Genomic DNA, 19,311 nt, shown 5'->3' on the forward strand with positions numbered 1-19,311 from the left:
CACACGCCGAATCAGTTGACTTATTAAGCTCAGTGCGACAAGTGCAGTGCGTGTGAGGAGCTCCGCGAAGTGCTTTTGTATTAGTTGATTTCAAGCCCAGCAGTGCAGTGCGTGTAAGCTCTCCAGAGTGCTTCTGTATTAGTTGTTTTTCAAGCATTTTACAAGACTATCGTTATTTTTTCTGCAATAATGCCGCTGAAAATAAAAAATGTTTTGGTTTGCGATGCAGTCGACAAGGCGTGTGTCCAGCTCCTCGAAGAGAACGGCATAAATGTAAGTCCATTAATATGATACGTACATATATGATACACACACATGTATACGTATACACACACATATGTGTTGGTATATACGTATAAAAGTGATTATATATGTATTTATTGTGTATGTGGTTTTTGTTCAGGTTACATACAAGCTGAAGCTGCCGGTGGATGAGCTCTGCAAGGAAGTAAAGGTGATTATATAATACCTGTAATCGTATCTGTATGTGTATGTACTTACATATTTTAAAGTTGTATATCAAATGCCTTAACAAACAGAGACACGCATATACATACATATGTATGTGTGTGGGCGTGTGCGCTAAAGGTGCTCCTCTGTCGCCAACACGTGTGGTTAACCGTATTAATAATACAGACAAACATGTGTACATACATATGTACGTCACTGTTGTCAAGCCTGTTGCACTGTGTAAATATTTCCATTGATAACGTTTGCATAAGCATTTTGCTGTTTATTAAATTTAATTCCATTTACATATTTCTTACTTCTTAGAGATTATTTTTGCAGAGAGTAGCACATACATACAATGAAAATGAGTGTGAGTGTAGGTATGCAGTGTATATGGATGTATGTTATGTATGTATTTACATATGTTAAATGCGTTAAATGTATGATCTTGTCTGTTAAAGTTTAAGCGATTATGAACTTTGGAAAACCCTGAAAATGTAGCTTAATGTTCTATTGTTTCTATTGACACTTTAAAATTACAAAATTAAAATGAATACTTCATGAATAGCATATATTATATATATACTTCGTATTGTTTGTTTCTCTTATCAGCTTCTATTTTGATTCGTTTCATGCGTTCAATGAACCTTTGCCTAGAAAAACATTATTAGCTAACGCTCGAGCACGCGATTCATGCGCTTGCTCCAGTCCTTGGGGCTCCACTGCAAGCGGGTGGGGTCAACGCGTAGTTTGCACTTCTCCATGGCAACTCGGTGCTGATCGATGGCATCTTGACTGATGCAGACTATGTGCTGACCCCTGCAGTAGGTCAGGAGATTAAGCCATTTCAGTGTGTAGATTACATCATCTTTTTTGATAGCCGTCTGCTCGCAAATATCATTGATGCTTGTCGAGGGTCGCACGCCCTCGGCAGCTGATTGGTTCTGCTTGACGAGCAGCTCGAGAATGGCCCGTGCCCAGAAGGAGCGATAGGAGAGCAGGCCCAGGTCGGAGAGCGGCTTCTCTGGCGTTCCCGTTTTGCCCTCGTATTTCGACAGCTCGTAGCTGAACTCGATGAGCAACTTGCCGTAGCCCTTGCGCTGATACGGCGGCAGCGTCAGGACACAGGCCAGGTTGTAGTCCTCGACGCTGATCTTCTCCTTGGAGAAGTAGCCGACAATGTGAAAGCCACGGGAGTCGAACTCCGTCAGCACGTAGAACAGAAACGGATCTGTGTCAAAGTCGACCATCTTGTGGTCCAGAAACAACTTGGCCAATAAGCACAAGTTCTGGGCGTACAGCTTGTTCTGGCGCCCGTCGATCTCGAAGAACGATATCGAATCCTTCCGATAGATCTCGCTGCCAGGTGGATGCTTCAGAGTGCACTTGCTCAAGTGACGTCCCAGGCACAAGCGACTTTTGCAATACTTCAGGCAGAATTCGCACAGGTAGATGCAGTCCTCATGGCACAGCTGCTCGGGATAGGGCGAGAAGTACCAGGGGGCAATACGATAACGCCCCAGCTCAATCATTTTCACATTCTTGATGCATGCCACAATGTTATTCGCGCGCTTCAGTTGACGCAACTCTAGCAGCTTACTGCGCCCCTGGGCAGCAACTGCGGCGCTATCAATTTTCTCCACTATTTTCAACTGCTTGGGACCCCTGGCCCATCCTTTGGATGTAGATGCTCCAGTCTCCGGCTGATCTTCTTGTTGTTGTTTGCCCTCTGTTGTTGAACTCGGCCCGATCACCGAAGCCGGACGCTGGGAGAGTGCGGCGCTAACGAGGGTTGTGCTCTGCTGGCTCTCACGGGCAGCGATGCGCACGCAGCTCAGATCGAGATCATCCTGACTAAGCCAGTCGTCAAGGCGCTTATTGCAACCGTCGTAGTGCACGTAGAACTGTCGCTGGCCCTCATCCGATTCCTTGATGCCAACGATCTCGGCCATGTGCCACTTGCCCGTAGTGCGCATGCGCGCCTTCAGGCGGGAGCCGACCAGGAGAGAGGCAGAAGATTGACACTTGACTATGGAGCTCATAGTACGCTTATCAAAGATTCGGCAATAAAACAATTAATTATGCCGAGCCAACACGATTGAGATAATTCAAGCTGTGTGCGCAGACGCCGAAACTGGTTCAAACCGGTGCAAGTTCAGCGTTGCCATTCGAACCGGAAACGTTTATCAGCTAACAAGTTGTTCTAGGTGCGAATGTCAATAGCCCGCGATTACGATAAAGCTCGCGTATTCAAGTGTTTATGGGCTGAAAATAGTGAACTGGAATAGATTGTCAAACATTATCAATGTCTTGTTAGAGTAAAGCTAAAGTTTGAATACGGTATTAAAAATAGAAATAATAAAATAAATATAATAATATTGCGGCGTGATCGATACCATAAATAATTGCGTAATTGATCCTATAAATAATATTTACTTGTTAACGGAAGTAGAGTAAATCCAATTCGTTTCTATCGTCCGTCCGTAAGAGCTGGAAATCTTGGAATTGTATGACTACGGTCTCTTATTGCAATTACCATTCAAATAATCATAAATCAATGCATTTATCGTTTCTATGAAATCGATTGAAAATGATATCGAGCTTTAGTTGCGCAAGTGGAACCAGATATGGTATCACTTGAAGTTTGTCCTAACAATATTCTATTGTGCGAACAACGAGCACCCCACTTATTGGATACCTCTCCAATTCCCTAAGTCATAAAGTACTTGCTGTTCACATGGACTCAAATATACATGGATCATACATTCTAACGCGGAAAATGTGCCCCAGCAAGTAATTCACAATAGAGTATTCCGATAAATTGAACTGGGAAGAAGAAGCAAACGGTGCGCGTAAAATGTACCAACAATGTGTTGGTACAGCTGCATTATTTACAATATTTATTATAATTAATATAATTAAATTAAAAATGATATTTTCACATTGCTTTGTTTAAGTTTAGGATCAAAAATATTGGTTTTTCCATATGTAATAACCTCTAGCTACATTTCGAGCAGGTTTTTTTTTTTTTAATATCAATTTACTGAAAGATGGAAGATCATTTGGGCAATAATTGCCATATGTACATATATTTGAAAGTAATTACAGGGTATCTGCCAGCCGGGCACACTTGACCGACAACCACTTGGACTTGTTGAAATATCAAAGGCAATTATGGCAAATCTATAGACTAGTTTGGCTTTGAATTATCTAAGGAGTTAGGCCCCTTCAGGCATTCCTCTCTTTCGATTACTGCTCTTATTAATATGCTATACTGAGGGTGTATAAATAGACGGGTCGACACTCGAGTATATGCATCTCTGGTCGACATGTTGCATGTGCATTTCTCATACCCGCTAACCACTTGTTTACCATAATCTCCCAAACAGAACTTCGACGCTGCCATCGTGCGTTCGGATACAAAGATAACAGCGGAAGTGCTTGCGGCCGGAGCCGGGAGCCTGAAGGTTGTGGGACGAGCGGGTGCTGGAGTGGACAACATCGATGTGACTGCAGCGACGACGCATAATGTCGTTGTCCTTAAGTAAGTGAATCTTGCCTGTGGAGTAGAGCAAAGGCAACAAAAAAACAACATTGGCAAAAGGCAAAGGCAGAGGCAGAGGCGAAAGGCAAATATGCACGAATGTCGCATCGAATGCTCGGCGTTATATTGAACGATGTGACGGGTCATATTAGGCTGCTTGCCACGCATAATTAGACGGCGCGCATATTTTGTGCGGCGGAGTTTGGGCTAGACTGGGATGGGATGGGTTGGTGTGGGTGTAGGTGTGGGTGGATGTTGATGTGGATGGGAGTGCTTTATTGGCATTGAGCCGCCTGGATTGCCAAGGATACTGCGCGAATACGCGATATTTTAGACATTTGCATAACGCTGTCTAGTCAAAACAAGTGCCTCCCCGCCCCACTCCGGAGGAGACCTAATGCTTAGTGTGCTTTACTTTCAGCACACCAGGCGGCAATTCTATTTCGGCTTGTGAGCTGACGTGCATCCTAATTGGCGCTCTGGCGCGTCCCGTTGTGCCAGCCGGCCAGAGCATGAAGGAAGGACGTTGGGACAGGAAGCTCTACAGTGGCAACGAGCTCTATGGGAAAACCCTCGCCGTGCTCGGCCTGGGCCGCATCGGACGCGAAGTCGCCATACGCATGAAGGCCTGGGGCATGAGGGTAACGCCTTATTGGTTCAATCAATTTGTTCAGTTTTGGCTAATAGCTGTTCATACGCTCAAATGTTAGGTAATTGGCTACGATCCCATTACCACGGAGGCCGAGGCCAAGGCTGTTGGCATCGAGAAGCTTACCTTGGAGCAGATCTGGCCCCTCGCAGACTACATCACTGTGCACACCCCCCTGATACCGGCCACCAGAAGTCAGTTGATTAACCTGTCCGACAATGACACGACGTCTAAGACATTCCCTTCTCCCACAGATCTCATCTCGTCGGAGTCCTTGGCCAAGTGCAAGCAAGGCGTGAAGGTAATCAATGTGGCACGTGGCGGCATCATCGACGAGCAGGCGGTGCTCGATGCACTGGAGAGTGGCAAGTGCGCTGGCGCCGCCTTCGACGTCTACGCGGAGGAGCCACCCAAGTCGGAGGTCACCAAGGCGCTCATCAATCATCCCAAAGTCGTGGCCACGCCCCATCTGGGAGCCAGCACGGCCGAGGCGCAAGTGCGCGTCGCCGTTGAGGTAGCGGAGCAATTCATCGCACTGAACGGCACCTCGCCGAAGTACACCAGTTACGCAGGAGTCATCAACAAGGATGCACTGGCTCATTACCAGTAATTCCGGCGAATTTGTTTGTCTTACTTTATAACTGATTCAATTACACTCACATTCAAATTAATATCGTGTTTTTCCTTCGCAACCCACTGAGCCGTAACCCGATTCAGTGAGCCAATTCAGTGAGCCATGTGAGGCTGATGAAATGTACTTAAAAGTCCTCAAAGACGCATTAAATTACCGCGATACTCGGTGCTAAGTCAATTAAACTCGGGGAAATGCCTATGTCAATTGAGTCCGCATTAGGCACTCGACTCGACTCAATTGGCTGCGTAGAAGAAATGAAAGCCTGAGCCGTCCCTAAGCCCAGACAAGCAGAGAGTGCTTAAAAATAACTTCGAATGAGTCAAACGAGTATTCAAACAACGCAGTTACAGTCCCGGGCCCCTCATGTAGGTAATTCCTCAACCAACTGACCCTGAACTAGAGTAAATGATATGCAAATAGACTTGTGTCCAAGCTGAAGCACGTGTGACCGATGCCCACCCCAATGGCCAAGAGCTTCCAGAGGATTACATGGGAACTGACAATGGAGCATAAACAGATTGAAAGCAGGAGCGTGGGCATCGGCGACACCTATCGCTGCACGCCGCACAAATTAAATTCAGTTGAGCTCAATTTAACTCTTTAACGGATTGAACAACAGAAAAATTATTTACCATTAGGTCACTCTTAATTAAAATTTCGACGAAGCAGTACGTGTTTTTTCGGGTGATATTTAGTATCGTCCAGGTCCTCATGCGACACCCACGCAAAGCGCGAATCTCGCCACAGTGGCCGCTGTCAGTCATACGACGTTTAATTTTGGCGCGCAGAGCCAGAGCCAGAGCCAGAGCCGTAACCGTAGCCGCAGCCGCAGCCGCAGCCCCCTTGCGTTTGTTGCCGGAACCGAAAGGAAGCGGCGCCCCCACGAAGCCAACGACATAAAAGGACCCAGCAGCCAGCAGCCGAGCGGCAGTCGCATTGGATACGCAGTCGAACAACAACGCACAAAGCTCAAAGCACCACGCACCACGCACCACGCACAGCGCGACACGGACAACGCAACAAGTGAAGCAAGTGAAGCGAGTGGGGAGCGGAGTTTTTAAGCTGAATGCCCTCAACTGGTTGAAGGCAGGTTGGAGGAAATGCAGCTGCCGTGTTCAGTGCAGTGTTCTTGAGTCGTAAACCCTTTAGAGTTTCCGCGAAAGTGTCCCGGGCGGCTTACGAAAAACTTTACTGCCATTAACTTTGCGCCTCCGCCAGTGTAATGTGTCCGGTTAACATGACACGCAATCGCATTTCTCGCAATATCCGGCTCATCCTTGTGGCCATCGCCGCGCTGTCCTCCTCGCCGCGCAACGGCACATCAGCCTCAAAAGACACTATAAATATTGGATTCCTAGCCGAATACTCTCAGATGCGGGTGAGTCGCGTTCGCAAATTAAAATGTAACTCAATATACTGAGAAAATATGGAAAACTGAAGTAAATAACACAATTAAAAGTGCAAATTAAAAATATTTAAAAAAATAAATAAATAAATAAAATAAATAATTTAATTTTGACTTTTAATAGTTCTAACATTAGTAAACAATTATGTAATTAATTATGTATGTATATAAAAAATTGATACAATAAATGTGGATGAAATATAACTATAAAGCAGTAATACAAACCAAAAAGAAATATATATCATTATATATAGTATATGAGACTAATTTTTATCTCGAAATCAAGCAGATAAGCTCGATAAAAAAAAACATGCCATTTGTAAACACTGTAAAAGTGTATAATAATATATAAAATTGAACCAAAAATGAAGTCTGTATTAAAGAATTTTATGCTTCATAAGATTCTTAATAATAAACAAATGAACAATTGCAAATTTCATTTTAATATATTATTATTTATAATGAAAAAATAAGTAAATACGAATTTTAATTTAATATATATTATTATTTATGATATTATCATTTCAAACATTTTAATTATTATTTAATTTAAATTAATATAAAAAAGTATTCAGCTCCTTTTAAATACATTTTCTTAAACTTTTCGTTATATTATATTTTCATTTTTAGAGAATTACATTTTCGGGTTCTTCATATGAAGTAAAATGCTTGCAATTCAGGCCGTCAACTGCAATAAACGGAATAAACAATATCTGGTAGTAGGATGTCGCAGTGCCAGTGTATATATTGATATATTGATTGGTTGTTAATTACATTTTCCTTTAGATATGCGTTGGTGAGCACGTATGAAAACATGTTGACCAAGTCCACGTTAAAATTACTGTTAAAAACTTTAAATACGCATTAAACACTCAGTAATTTCGGAGTTGAACCAATTATATATATTTAACGAAGAAACTCACAAAACACCTCTGAAATTTTGTTAATATATCAAAGTTGTTCATGCATTTTAATGTCGATTTTGCCAACATTTGATAGTGTTATTAGACCGTGGATCACAGTAAGTCCCTCCAAGATGATCCTACCAAACGCAAGGCATTAGGTTTTTTTTTACCGTTTTCAGTGTTGTTAATTAGTGGAGTTATTTGCTTACCATCCAGGTGTCTCTTTTGATTTGTAGAACAAATATCAATCGTCATAATGAATAAACATATTGGTTTAGGCTTATATGAAACACATTTTCTGTGTTTTTTGCCTTTTTCCGTATCTTCAACCTGAAGATACAGTACTTTAAGCCAACTACTTATAGACAAATGATTTGATAACTGGTCAACATTTTGGTTTAATAGCGTTTCTAATTCACCTACTTTTAAATTTACTCAGATACTTACATGTTTTAAATTGATTGATAATAAAAAACTCAAATATTTACCTCTTTTACACATTGCTGGATTTATAAAAAATTAAAACAGAAAAGTCCAAAATTGTTTTTCTTTCACAGAGTTTTTATTTATTTTATTTAATATTTATAAATACAAAACCTCTACCAGTCGGTTAAGAATATAAATATAAATTTCGGTAAATACATATTCCATAATTCTCAATTAAAAGCTGAATATTTTTTCAAAATTATATATATGTATGTATATAATATTTATCGTATCAACGGTTTAGTTCCCTTTGCCCACTTTAAGACATATTCCTAAGCGCTGCATAATACTGCAGGCTGAAGCTTGTTATGCAAGCTTTGTCTTATCTTCAAGTAGATTGTGATATAAATGTGGAATTCAGATGGAGCTTCAATCTGGATACTCTCAGGCATGTGATTTCCTTTGTGGGGATTGCCAAGTCAATGGCCAATAAATAGGCCAAGTATGCATTTTTCCTATTCAGCTTCCCAGATTTCGTCAATCAAATTATAAGCGAGCGCAATCGAGACGCCACTTACACATGCACACAATGTGAAAGATGAGACCTTAGTGGAAGGGACTGAAAGTGAAATTTGCATGACGAACTACACTTTATGGATAAATTACCATGACGACGATGCGCTGACAGCCAGCCTCACCTGTAACTGCGCCAAAGGGCGACGGGGAGAATGAGAACTGTGCTTAGTGTTGCTGGACTGTCGGGTGCACTCGACTGCATAATGCTTGTTTTCATTAAATTCCTCTGAAAATTTCAATATTTTCCGAATCGTCACACTTGAATGAGTTTATTTAAAGTTAGGTTAAAGTAATTCAACTGTTTTTTACCTTTGTTTATCAGCAACCAGAGTCAATTGGTTTTTATGAATTATAGACAATTATAGTTCAATATGTATATATATCAGATTTACAATTTAAGGTATTATAAGCCTTACATTTTCATATACTCTAGAAATATAACGAGCTTTATAAATTGTGCCAATGTTTTGCAATCTCTTAGAGCTAAATATCCAAAATGGGAGACTTAAGTACAGCAGGACCTGAATGGGAATTATGCAGTCGGTCTAGCCAGACCACAATATTCTCACACGATTTCGTCTGAAAAGCCGCATACTTCAACTGGGACAAACCCTTTGCATTGGGTCAAATTTAGGCGCATCATTGAGTGCTGGATTTTAAACCCTGAACCTGAAGTGAAAATGTGAAAATATGGTTTAATGGTTTTGCTATTCTTTTCCATTTTCATCCCTTCTCGTGTTTAGTTTTTCTAACCAGTCTTTGCACCGCCGGTAATCTCGCTTTGACACTAGCCCTCTCCTTTATTTTGACCGTGCGATTTGAAAGCTGCCCTAAGAATTATTATACTATCTGCTTTGTAAATTTTAAATCTTAGGTACTTGTGATATACACGCTCATATGTATTTTATAGAATATCGATTTTTGTTCAGTTCCTCGAAGCGGAGAATCTCTCGCAATAGAACAGCTTCGACTAGAGCTTTCCCTCTTGTTCTTCTTCTTTTTCCAAATATAGAATGACTCATCTTTTTATTATTATTAAAATAATTGACTGGTTAGCAAAGTAAACGAGATAACATTTGGTTGAGATAATCTGCTGACTCAGATGAGTGAAAAGTCTTCTATCGAAAATGAAAATAACTAATATAATTAACATTAATTAACATAATATGAAGATTCTACTTCACCGAGCTTTGAAGAAAAGCATGACCCTTACACCTTGGCTTTCTAATCTAGCCTGGATCCCCGCCCAGTTTAATCTCAATTGTCAAGAACAAAACAAAAAGCGAATAAGCTCCTTCTCATTAAAGTGAGAATAAGAAGTGCATTATATATGAGACTAGCTCACTTTCTAGCGAAACTTTGCAATTATTAATGCCAAAGCGTGCGAGCATTTTTTATATACATAATTTAAATGTTCTCGCTAAGAGCGACAAATGGCAAAGCCAGAGCGAAGGGAAAGCCGAAGCTCTTGGCGAATTCTATAATAAGAGTGTATTAACTAACATATTACTCTCATATACAACTTTTCTTAATGAGAAACAAACTCATATTCGCATTTAGCTACTCCAACTAATTTCATTCGGCCCCCTCCAAAATACATGGCAATCAATCAGCTGCGAAACTATAATTAAAGTTCTGTTTTTAGATCTCAGAGTTCGTAGTAGGAACCGATTAAGCCTTCAGAACTCAGTTGTGAGATAAGTAAACCTTTTCAAGAAACTCTACCATGCTGAGCGGATTCAGGAACATTTTGCACGCGCTGCGTGCGAATCGCATTCTCTTGATATTTGTGCTGCTCGAGACGAGCCAGCTCCTGGGAGTGCTTCAGCTCGACTGCCGGGAGATGCCATACGAGCTGCTCTGCAGTCTCATCTACACAGTCTTCTCCCTGTGCAGCTGTTTCTATGGCTACGGGTTTGTTGGGCTGCGTAAGCTGGGTCCATTGGGGAGGCTTCTGTGCGGGCTCTGCGGCTCGAGCATGAAACTCTGGCAGCGCCTGGGCTTGTTGATGCTGCTGCCGTGGAGCTGGAAGATGCTGCAGCAGATTGAGCGAACTGCAAGCAATTGCCTGGGGAACGAGCAACTGTCGGGCATGAAGCTGCTCGCGGGCTTGACGATCTTGGGCGTACAGCTCGCACTATTCGCTGCCACGGAATTCATAACTATTCGGCAACACAGGAAGCTGAAGAGGGCCCTGAGATTGACCCAGTATAACGAGAATCACGAGATTCGTAACTATGCTCAGGCCATAAACAATTCATTTGGCTTCGATATGTTCGAAATTCCAGATGTGCAAAATTGAAGCATGTTCTATTTATACTCAATAAAATTGTGAAGTCGAGCACCGATTTTTCCTGCTTCCCCTTTGTCAACAGGTCACGCTTGGCGGCCTGCCGCTCGCCGTGGAGGATGTCAATAAAAATGTTAATTTGCTGCCAGGGAAAACACTTACCTTTACACCGTTCGACTTGGGACACACGAGCAGCGCATATCGACTAAAGCCGTTGAGGTATATTTTAATTAATTTTTCAGGTTTCCGCCATAAGCCATTTTCTTCTCATTTCGTCCCGTTCCAGACTCATGACTGAGCTGAGGGAGCAGAAGGTGAACGCGTTCATAGGGCCCGACGAAAGCTGCACGACTGAGGCGTTGCTGGCCTCGGCCTGGAATACGCCAATGCTATCGTTCGTCAGTGCAACTAAAGTTGATATGAATCGAATTAAAATAATCTGATTTATTAATTAACCTCTTTTAGAAATGCTCCGACTCAATAGTCTCCAATAAGACCACATTTCCCACCTTTGCACGGACACTCGCTCCAGCTTCAAAGGTAGGTTCGAAAGGGGGTCCTTAAAGGTACCCAGCCTTATTTATAATAAAATATGCTACTATTTCTCAACAGTAAAACGCATTTTTATAATGTGTATCCTATACACTTTCCCCAACTCCGATTGGCTTCTTATTTTTAGAATCAATATCAGCAAATATGTTTCTTATACTCGCTCATAATGGGAAAAAGAGTATATTGCTTTCATGCAATATCCGACTAGCTTGGAAACGTCTGTCAATCCGTATAAAAGCTTATTAAATTTGTCATATCTTATATTATTTGCGTAATAAATCGCGAAAAGTCTCCCATTATATCTAAAGCTAAAATTGTACAGCTACGTTTTTATTCCCTTTCTCTATAGACTCATTAAATTTTCTAGGTAAAATGGGAAATAGAAACAAAATATATGAATATTTTGGTAAGGTCTTATTGTTTACCATATCTATAGCAAATCAACAGCAGATTTGTTGACTTTTGCTATTGAATATTTATTGAGAATATTGAATAACCCAGAATCGTATATTAATTTATTTATGCAATTTTCACGCCTTCAATAACAATCATCCCCCATTATCGATTGTCTCCCTACGCCTCTGGTCAAGTGTATACATATTTACGCCTGCAATACTCAATGCAGTCGAAATAGAAGTAAATGTAATAAGTATGATCTTTGCTTTAAAATAACTAAATATTCTTATTAAATATTCTTCTAAATATTCTTGTTACTCATGCTATGTATATGACTTCGTAGGATTGCTGAAATTATGATTACATCACGAATCAGCTCTATGGTTGTGCAGAGTCCAACTTAGACGGGTCTTATTATACCCTTCCCAAATTATTTTTTTTTTATTATTTCATGAGCAGTAGAACAGGATTAGACTTGCCAGTGGGTGATGCTATCCATATTCGAAAATTCATAAGAATTATACAATCGTAAAATCAACAAGGGGCAATCAACATAATGTCCGGCTGGCTACTTTTGAGGCGGTTTTATATATACTTTAGATGTTTACACTAAAGAATTTTGTGTCCCATATCAAAAACACTCCCACAGGTCTCTAAGAGTGTGATAAGTCTATTGAATGCCTATGATTGGAAAAAATTCGCCATTGTGGTTAGCTCGAAGCCCATTTGGGGCTCAGATGTGGCCAGCGCAATACAGGTAAGCAAAAAACATGTTATATGCTGGGGAAATTTTCAATTTCTTGCACTCAAAAATAAACCACAGGAACTGGCTGAATCGCGTAACTTCACCATAACCCACTTCAAGTACATATCCGACTATATACCCATTAAGAAAACATTGTCCCAAATAGAGAACATCATCGAGGAGACCTACAGGACGACGCGCAGTAAGTTTAATCACTATTGAGTTAGGATCAGTGATAATCATTTATCCTCAGTCTATGTATTTATTGGGGAGCATATTGCCATGGTGGATTTTGTGCGCTGCTTGCAGAATCGCGGACTCCTAGAGAGTGGAGACTATATCGTTGTCTCGGTGGACGACGAGATCTACAATGCGAATCGTCGTGTCAACATTATGGAGCGCAGTAAGCTGAACCCATTTGGCCCCAGTCAATTGATTTCCCTCTTTGGGTCTTAATGCATGCAATATCTTATTGCAGATTACTTAGATCCTTATATTAGAAAAGAAAAGAGCAAATCACTGGATAAAATCTCATTTCGTTCAGTTATCAAAATAAGCATGACATATCCACAAAATCCTCATATTCGGTAATTTTCTTATCTAACTCCAGCTATAAAACTTTTGTAAATATTTTATTTTCGCTCTGTTTTTGCATATACCCTGCATGTGTAATATATACAGGGTATCCATATACATCTCTTCCTTTACTCAATTATATATAGTTATTGCATACTTGTAGGATCTATTAAATTTGTGTAAATTTATATATTTCCAGGGACATTTGTACCAAAATAAAGGAGTATGCACGTAAAGCTCCATTTCGTGTGCCCTATCATCAGAGAGTATTCGAGAATATTTCGGTTTGTACGAAAGAGGGTTTCAATCTTGTCTTGTTTTCTAATTATTCTTTAATATATGTTAAAATTTAGGTACCCATACATGGTCTACATCTGTATGACAATGTTATGATCTATGCGCGTGCCGTTACGGAGATACTTCAGCGAGGCGGCGATATAAACGATGGAGCTCTGGTCATGAGTCGCATTTTTAACAGATCCTATCATTCCATTCAAGGCTTCGATGTAAGAAATCTACGACTAGTCTAAGCAATATTCTATGTAATTCATGTTTGACCCATTGACATTGGGGTTAAAAGAAGAGTATTATGATTATTTCTGCCCGTATATATTATTGTTATCCTCATGTTATTAAATTTTCCCATCATATACTATAAATTATTTATATTTGGCCTTGGCTTTTAAAGCGTAGCAAAAGGCCATAAAAGTTGTAAAACATTTGTATGCATGTATATGTAGATTCCTTTGATGAATCAAGAGCTTATTCGAGTCAACATTTCCAATTGTGGATATTATCTAGTGGATTAAGCACTCTTCCCCTTGTTACTTAGGTATTCATCGATTCAAATGGCGATGCTGAGGGCAACTACACAGTGATTTCGCTACAGAGCGATGCTAATGCCGGATCCGGAAATTCGCTGGCGCAAATGTCGATGCAGCCAGTCGGATTCTTCGTCTACAACAAGGATTCCGTGATACCAGTAAGCACTTGAGCTCCCTTATGAATTATGTAACATAAATTGTATGTGCCTTTTAAGGAGTTCCGTTATATCAAAAGTGGACGACCCATACAATGGCTAAACGGCCGGCCTCCCCTGGCGGAGCCAATGTGCGGCTTTCACGGCGAGCTCTGTCCTCGCAAGAAACTGGATTGGCGATATCTCGTGACTGCAGCACTGTTTGCCTTTGTTTTGATCGCTGCCATAGCTTTATTGCTTAAGTAATACCAAAATAATATTATCAAAATTTTGCCATATTTATAACCAGATAATTCGTTCCCCTAGACATTATCGCTATGAACAAACTCTGGCTGGCCTGTTGTGGAAGGTGGACATGAAGGAAGTCACCGTGATTAACCTGGGCGAGTACAATAATCCAAGCCACAAGAACATTGTGCGTAAGACCCATATAATCTATATCAAATCTCATTTAAGCTGATTCAATCTGATCTCAGGTGCAAATTTGTCGTCAGAGTATTCTGGTCGTCGGCGAACCTAACAAGAGATCATTTACAAATATAGGTGAGGCTCGCATAATAATATAATATAGATACACAGTTCAAGCATCATCCATCTCTAGCTCTTTTCCGCGGGAATATTGTGGCCATGAAGAAGATCCACAAGAAGAATGTGGACATAACAAGATCCATTCGCAAGGAACTAAAGCTAATGCGAGAGGTGAGTAAAAGGCGAGGTGCTCTGCAGTAATATTACTGTAATATCGACTCCAATTTAGGTGCGACATGAGAATATTATCAACTTTATTGGTGCATCAATCGACCATGGATCCGTTATAATATTCACTACATATTGTGCCCGTGGCAGTCTGGAGGATGTGCTAGCCAACGAGGACCTGCACTTGGATCATATGTTCATATCTTCGCTGGTGTCTGATATACTTAAGGGGCTCATTTACCTGCACGACTCCGAAATAATATCCCATGGCAATTTGCGATCCAGCAACTGCCTCATTGACTCTAGATGGGTTTGCCAGATTTCTGATTTTGGCCTGCACGAGCTAAAGGCGGGACAGGACGAGCCGAATAAGTAGAGCAAGCACTTATCGTACATATCCTCAACTGAGACTCTACTCTATTTTCTTTCCAGAGCGGAACTGCAACTGAAGCGTGCTCAGTATATGGCTCCAGAGCTTCTGCGTGATCCTTTTCGGCCAGCTCGCGGATCGCAGAAGGGAGATATATACTCCTTTGGCATTTTACTGTATGAGATGATCGGAAGAAAAGGGCCGTGGGGCGAGACAGCATATACGAAAGAGGGTATACGAATATAGGGTCAACTCTGTGCCAATTGCTAATGCTAATTTTCCTATTGCTGCCCGGTAGAGATAATAGACTTCGTGAAAGATCCTAGTCTGCTGCAGCATGGAGTATTTCGACCAGCTCTCAACGTTTTGGATATACCTAATTATATTAGAAACTGCCTGCGCCTATGCTGGGACGAGGATCCCGAAGTACGGCCGGACATTCGACTCGTGCGAATGCACTTGAAGGAACTGCAGGCCGGACTGTAAGACATGGAATATTTTCCTAATAAGTGATTCAATTCATTTACTTTTCAGAAAGCCAAACATATTCGATAACATGCTGGCCATTATGGAGAAATATGCCTATAATCTGGAGGGACTGGTGCAGGAGCGCACAAACTTACTCTATGAGGAGAAGAAGAAGACCGACATGCTGCTGTATCAAATGCTGCCAAAGTAAGAGAAGTCGGAATATAACCATATTATATATGATATATATATCGAGCTTGATGCCTGATCTTAGAACTGTTGCCGAATTGCTTAAGAGCGGAGATCCTGTCAAGGCCGAGTGCTTCGATTGTGTGACGATCCTGTTTAGCGACATTGTCGGCTTCACTGAGCTCTGCGCAACGAGCACCCCATTTGAGGTTGTCGAAATGCTAAATGATCTGTATACATGCTGCGACACCATAATATCCAATTACGATGTCTATAAGGTAGGCTGAAGATGACCTTGGCATGGTAAAGTCTATATAGTCACCCACTCGATTTGAAGGTGGAGACCATTGGAGATGCTTATATGGTTGTATCGGGCCTGCCCTTGAAGAACGGGAATCGTCATGCGGGCGAGATTGCCTCTCTGGCACTTCACCTGCTCGAAACTGTGGGAAATCTCAAGATCCGGCATAAGCCAACGGAGACGGTGCAATTCCGCATTGGCATACACTCAGGTCCTTGTGCAGCGGGCGTCGTGGGACAGAAGGTAAGCTTGCTCAGATTTGCTTAGACTTTGCCTCTCAGGCCGTACTTCAATAGATGCCTCGGTATTGCCTCTTTGGGGACACGGTCAATACGGCCTCGCGCATGGAGAGCTCTGGCGCCGCCATGAAGATTCACATATCGGAGGAGACCCACCAGCTGCTGCAGGAGGTCGGCGGCTACATATGCGTCGAGCGAGGACTGACCCACATTAAAGTGAAGTATCTCCAATGTGAACTGACCTCTTTAATGAAATCCTCCCACCTGCAGGGCAAAGGCAACATGCGCACCTATTGGCTCATCAAGCGAGTCCAGGCCGAAATGCGCGCTTTAGTGGTCAACGACTGGGCGCCAGATCTCATCAGCACTGTGGACGCATCCAATGGCTGTTGTCCACAGCCGAGAGCCGACGAGTTGCCCCTGCTGAAGTTCCCAAACCTGCCCATGAGCATTCGGGCGGGCTCCTGCAACTGTGCCACCAAATGCATATACAGTCGTCGATCGGACGACAATGTGACCACCTCGCACAAAGCCGCCGCCGCTGCCGCCGCCGTCGCCACAGGCCTGGTTAAGGGCAAGGAAACGGTTCAGATCAATTGCAATCAGCTGTGCGTCTGTCGCTTGAACGGCAGCCAGGTGCTGAGCAATCGAAGTCCACGCTCCGCGCCCAGCATCTCGTTCCGGCTATAGGCCTGAGTCGATGATTCAGGCGCTTCCATGGTTGTCAGCCACTCAATTATTTATTTATTGCAAACTCACTTAAATAAATGTTTTAGCACTAGTCCATAAAGCATCCAGGTCTAGCTGCTCAATTGTCCAATTTGAAGTTGTTCTTGAGCGCCTGCCAGCATTCGTAGTACTGAGCATCCAGTTTCTGGCTCGTCTCGGCGCCCCATTTGGTCACAGCCAGACTAAGCGACGACTCGAACATGAAGGCCTGAAGGCGGAAGAGGAAGAGGAAGAGTGAGTAGTGTTAAGGTATTCTGGGGAAAACTGGGGTAAATCGACTTGCCTGAGTGCCATCGGCAATGCGTTCAGGCTTTAGTTCAGCCTTGGAGGCGCCTTCAAAGCAATTGGCATCCGGACCGTGGGGTGTCATCATTGAGTGTAGCGTAGCGCCACCAGCTGCGAATCCCTCCTCCTTGGCCTCATAGCGACCGAGTATGAGGCCCATGAACTCGCTCATGCAGTTTCCTTTAAAATAGATCTTAGGTAAACGTATATATCATATGGCTAACTGAACGCACTGTGATAATAGGGCGGACGGAATGTATGCTCCTGCACAGACCAGCGTGGCGGGAATATGACAAAGTCGGCGATGGCTGTGCCGGGCTTCAGGCTCGGGCAGGTGAGCACCGTGAAAATGCTGGGATCACAGTGATCGAAGCTAACCGAATTGATGACCATAAACCTCGACAGATCGTATTTGTAGGGCACGTAATTGCCGTGCCAGGCAACTACGTCGAAGACGCTGTGCTTTTGCTTGGCCACAAATAAGCTGCCTTGGTACTTGGAAATGACATTGAACTCTACAAGGAATGAAAAGTCAGTTGAATTCAAACGCGGGAAGCCTGACCCTACCCTTGTACGTCTCGCTATCAAACCAGGCAACTGGTGTCTCAAAGTCTCTGGGATTGGCCAGACCATTGGCCCCAATCGGACCCAGATCGGGCAAGTGGAAATGTCCATCGAATACTTCAAGGACGTAGCCCCTAAGATATAGAAATATTTGAGGGTATTACTTTGAGTCTACATACTCAATGGACGCTTACCTGCACGGGGTCTTCAGTTTCACGGCGAAGCGAATGCCCTGTGGAATGACACAGATCTCATTGGGCGACACCGTCATGCGACCCAGCTCCGTCACGATATCCAGAGTTCCCTCCTGGGGCACTGCTCAGGAGGTCAGTTAGTACCATTATAACTGTCCGTCCGCCACTTACCTATGAGGAAATCGCCGTCGCTGTTGTAGAACGCCGAGTTGTGCATTGAGGCGTTGCACAGATAGACGTGTACGGCCAGGCCATGGCGAGCTCTTGCATCGCCCGCACCACAAACCGTGTGCAGCCCGTCGACAAAGGTCACACTCTCCTCCTTTGCCCCGGGTATATCGAATGGTTTCCAACGCAACTGCAAATTCGGAAAAATGTTGATTAACTGGAGAAGAGTATCTTCAGGGTCGACCTACCTGATTTGGATTGGGCGGCTGCTCATCCCAGTTGTGGCTCAGGTACTTGGCCCCCGCATACGGCAGAAAAGGCGTGTGCACAGCGCTGGGCAACCTCCTATATAGCCACGTGCGCACATTCTCGGAACGTGGCGCTGTGAAAGCGGAGCCGGACAGCTGCTCGGCGTAGAGGCCATACGGGCATTGCTGGGGCGAGTTCTGTCCTACGGGCAGGGCGTTGGGGCAGCGCTCATCCTCGGACGAGAAGTGCCCACCAAAACCTGTTAGGTACTGAAATATGCAATGCCGTTAGCTAACACCAATCCCACTATATAAAATATTCCAGTCCGTCCGTCCTCTTAGATGGGCCTTACCTTATATTCCGACATGTGTTTAAGCGAAGCGATATAGTAACACACTAAGGTTTCTCGAGCACAGGTCGCTGGTATTTATATGAGAAGTGTGTGGACAAGTCCGTTTGCCTCTTATACCCTATAAACAGCATCATAAACAGAGTGCTCACAGCGATAAGATGTGAAGCTATACCAATTGCCTAGCATATTTTATTTTTCATTTATTTTCAGATTATGGCTCCCATACAAAAATGGGAATTTAGAATGGTTTAGTAAAATTTTATGTAACCTATTACAGGAGGAGGTGTCTCAGACCCCATTAAAAATGTGTGCATACATATATATTGTTGATCAGTATGATGAGCTGAGTTGATCTAGCCATGTCCACTTTATAATCTGTA

The 19,311-nt window shown here is 42.8% G+C and overlaps 4 protein-coding genes and 1 pseudogene across 6 annotated transcripts; 3 read left to right on the plus strand and 2 right to left on the minus strand.

Annotated features, from left to right (window-relative positions):
- Positions 1-18: 18 nt before the first annotated feature.
- Positions 19-5,314, plus strand: LOC108611657 (D-3-phosphoglycerate dehydrogenase). The gene is made up of 6 exons (XM_018004408.2): positions 19-273; positions 404-454; positions 3,840-3,994; positions 4,416-4,635; positions 4,705-4,837; positions 4,898-5,314. The coding sequence occupies exons 1-6, from the start codon at positions 190-192 to the stop codon at positions 5,251-5,253; spliced, it is 999 nt and encodes a 332-aa protein (XP_017859897.1). The 5' UTR covers positions 19-189; the 3' UTR covers positions 5,254-5,314.
- On the minus strand, positions 508-2,988 carry LOC108611656 (histone acetyltransferase Tip60 pseudogene; annotated as a pseudogene). 2 transcript variants are annotated; one of them, XR_016269077.1, is made up of 3 exons: positions 2,887-2,988; positions 768-2,729; positions 508-686 (listed from the first exon to the last, which is right to left on the minus strand). The product of XR_016269077.1 is annotated as a histone acetyltransferase Tip60 pseudogene, transcript variant X2 (transcript). The 2 variants fall into 2 exon arrangements; XR_016269076.1 differs by having other exon boundaries at positions 508-2,729.
- Positions 5,315-5,456: 142 nt separating the features above from the next.
- Gyc32E (Guanylyl cyclase at 32E) lies at positions 5,457-17,171 on the plus strand. The gene is made up of 23 exons (XM_018004409.2): positions 5,457-6,655; positions 10,965-11,098; positions 11,166-11,277; positions 11,345-11,419; positions 12,477-12,584; positions 12,651-12,774; positions 12,826-12,975; positions 13,051-13,159; positions 13,348-13,432; positions 13,502-13,654; positions 13,981-14,130; positions 14,188-14,369; positions 14,434-14,542; positions 14,604-14,670; positions 14,729-14,826; positions 14,885-15,195; positions 15,256-15,425; positions 15,492-15,675; positions 15,728-15,868; positions 15,936-16,128; positions 16,188-16,394; positions 16,448-16,606; positions 16,661-17,171. The coding sequence occupies exons 1-23, from the start codon at positions 6,500-6,502 to the stop codon at positions 17,078-17,080; spliced, it is 3,597 nt and encodes a 1,198-aa protein (XP_017859898.1). The 5' UTR covers positions 5,457-6,499; the 3' UTR covers positions 17,081-17,171.
- On the plus strand, positions 10,129-10,937 carry LOC108611661 (uncharacterized). Its single transcript, XM_018004411.2, has one exon. It carries the CDS (start codon positions 10,316-10,318, stop codon positions 10,889-10,891), a length of 576 nt encoding a protein of 191 aa, XP_017859900.1. The 5' UTR covers positions 10,129-10,315; the 3' UTR covers positions 10,892-10,937.
- Positions 17,104-19,057, minus strand: hgo (homogentisate 1,2-dioxygenase). Its single transcript, XM_018004410.2, has 8 exons — positions 18,932-19,057; positions 18,579-18,848; positions 18,334-18,520; positions 18,163-18,283; positions 17,972-18,102; positions 17,638-17,919; positions 17,403-17,584; positions 17,104-17,327 (listed from the first exon to the last, which is right to left on the minus strand). Exons 1-8 carry the CDS (start codon positions 18,944-18,946, stop codon positions 17,199-17,201), a joined length of 1,317 nt encoding a protein of 438 aa, XP_017859899.1. The 5' UTR covers positions 18,947-19,057; the 3' UTR covers positions 17,104-17,198.
- Positions 19,058-19,311: the final 254 nt, after the last annotated feature.

Source organism: Drosophila arizonae, chromosome 3, assembly GCF_054131065.1.
Source record: "Drosophila arizonae isolate 15081-1271.41 chromosome 3, UAZ_ARI_1.0, whole genome shotgun sequence".
Taxonomy (NCBI): domain Eukaryota; kingdom Metazoa; phylum Arthropoda; class Insecta; order Diptera; family Drosophilidae; genus Drosophila; species Drosophila arizonae.

Excerpts from the sequence above, each read along its gene's own strand:
- LOC108611657 (XM_018004408.2), top strand. The coding sequence starts at position 190 with ATGCCGCTGAAAATAAAAAATGTTTTGGTTTGCGATGCAGTCGACAAG. Across the intron at positions 274-403 it reads TCGAAGAGAACGGCATAAAT|GTTACATACAAGCTGAAGCT; the intron begins GTAAGTCCATTA and ends GTTTTTGTTCAG. Across the intron at positions 4,636-4,704 it reads TGAAGGCCTGGGGCATGAGG|GTAATTGGCTACGATCCCAT; the intron begins GTAACGCCTTAT and ends CTCAAATGTTAG.
- hgo (XM_018004410.2), bottom strand. Across the intron at positions 18,103-18,162 it reads AAACTGAAGACCCCGTGCAG|GGGCTACGTCCTTGAAGTAT; the intron begins GTAAGCGTCCAT and ends TCTATATCTTAG. Across the intron at positions 17,585-17,637 it reads CCGTCCGCCCTATTATCACA|GAAACTGCATGAGCGAGTTC; the intron begins GTGCGTTCAGTT and ends TCTATTTTAAAG.
- Gyc32E (XM_018004409.2), top strand. The coding sequence starts at position 6,500 with ATGTGTCCGGTTAACATGACACGCAATCGCATTTCTCGCAATATCCGG. Across the intron at positions 6,656-10,964 it reads CCGAATACTCTCAGATGCGG|GTCACGCTTGGCGGCCTGCC; the intron begins GTGAGTCGCGTT and ends CTTTGTCAACAG. Across the intron at positions 15,426-15,491 it reads GACAGCATATACGAAAGAGG|AGATAATAGACTTCGTGAAA; the intron begins GTATACGAATAT and ends GCTGCCCGGTAG.
- LOC108611661 (XM_018004411.2), top strand. The coding sequence starts at position 10,316 with ATGCTGAGCGGATTCAGGAACATTTTGCACGCGCTGCGTGCGAATCGC.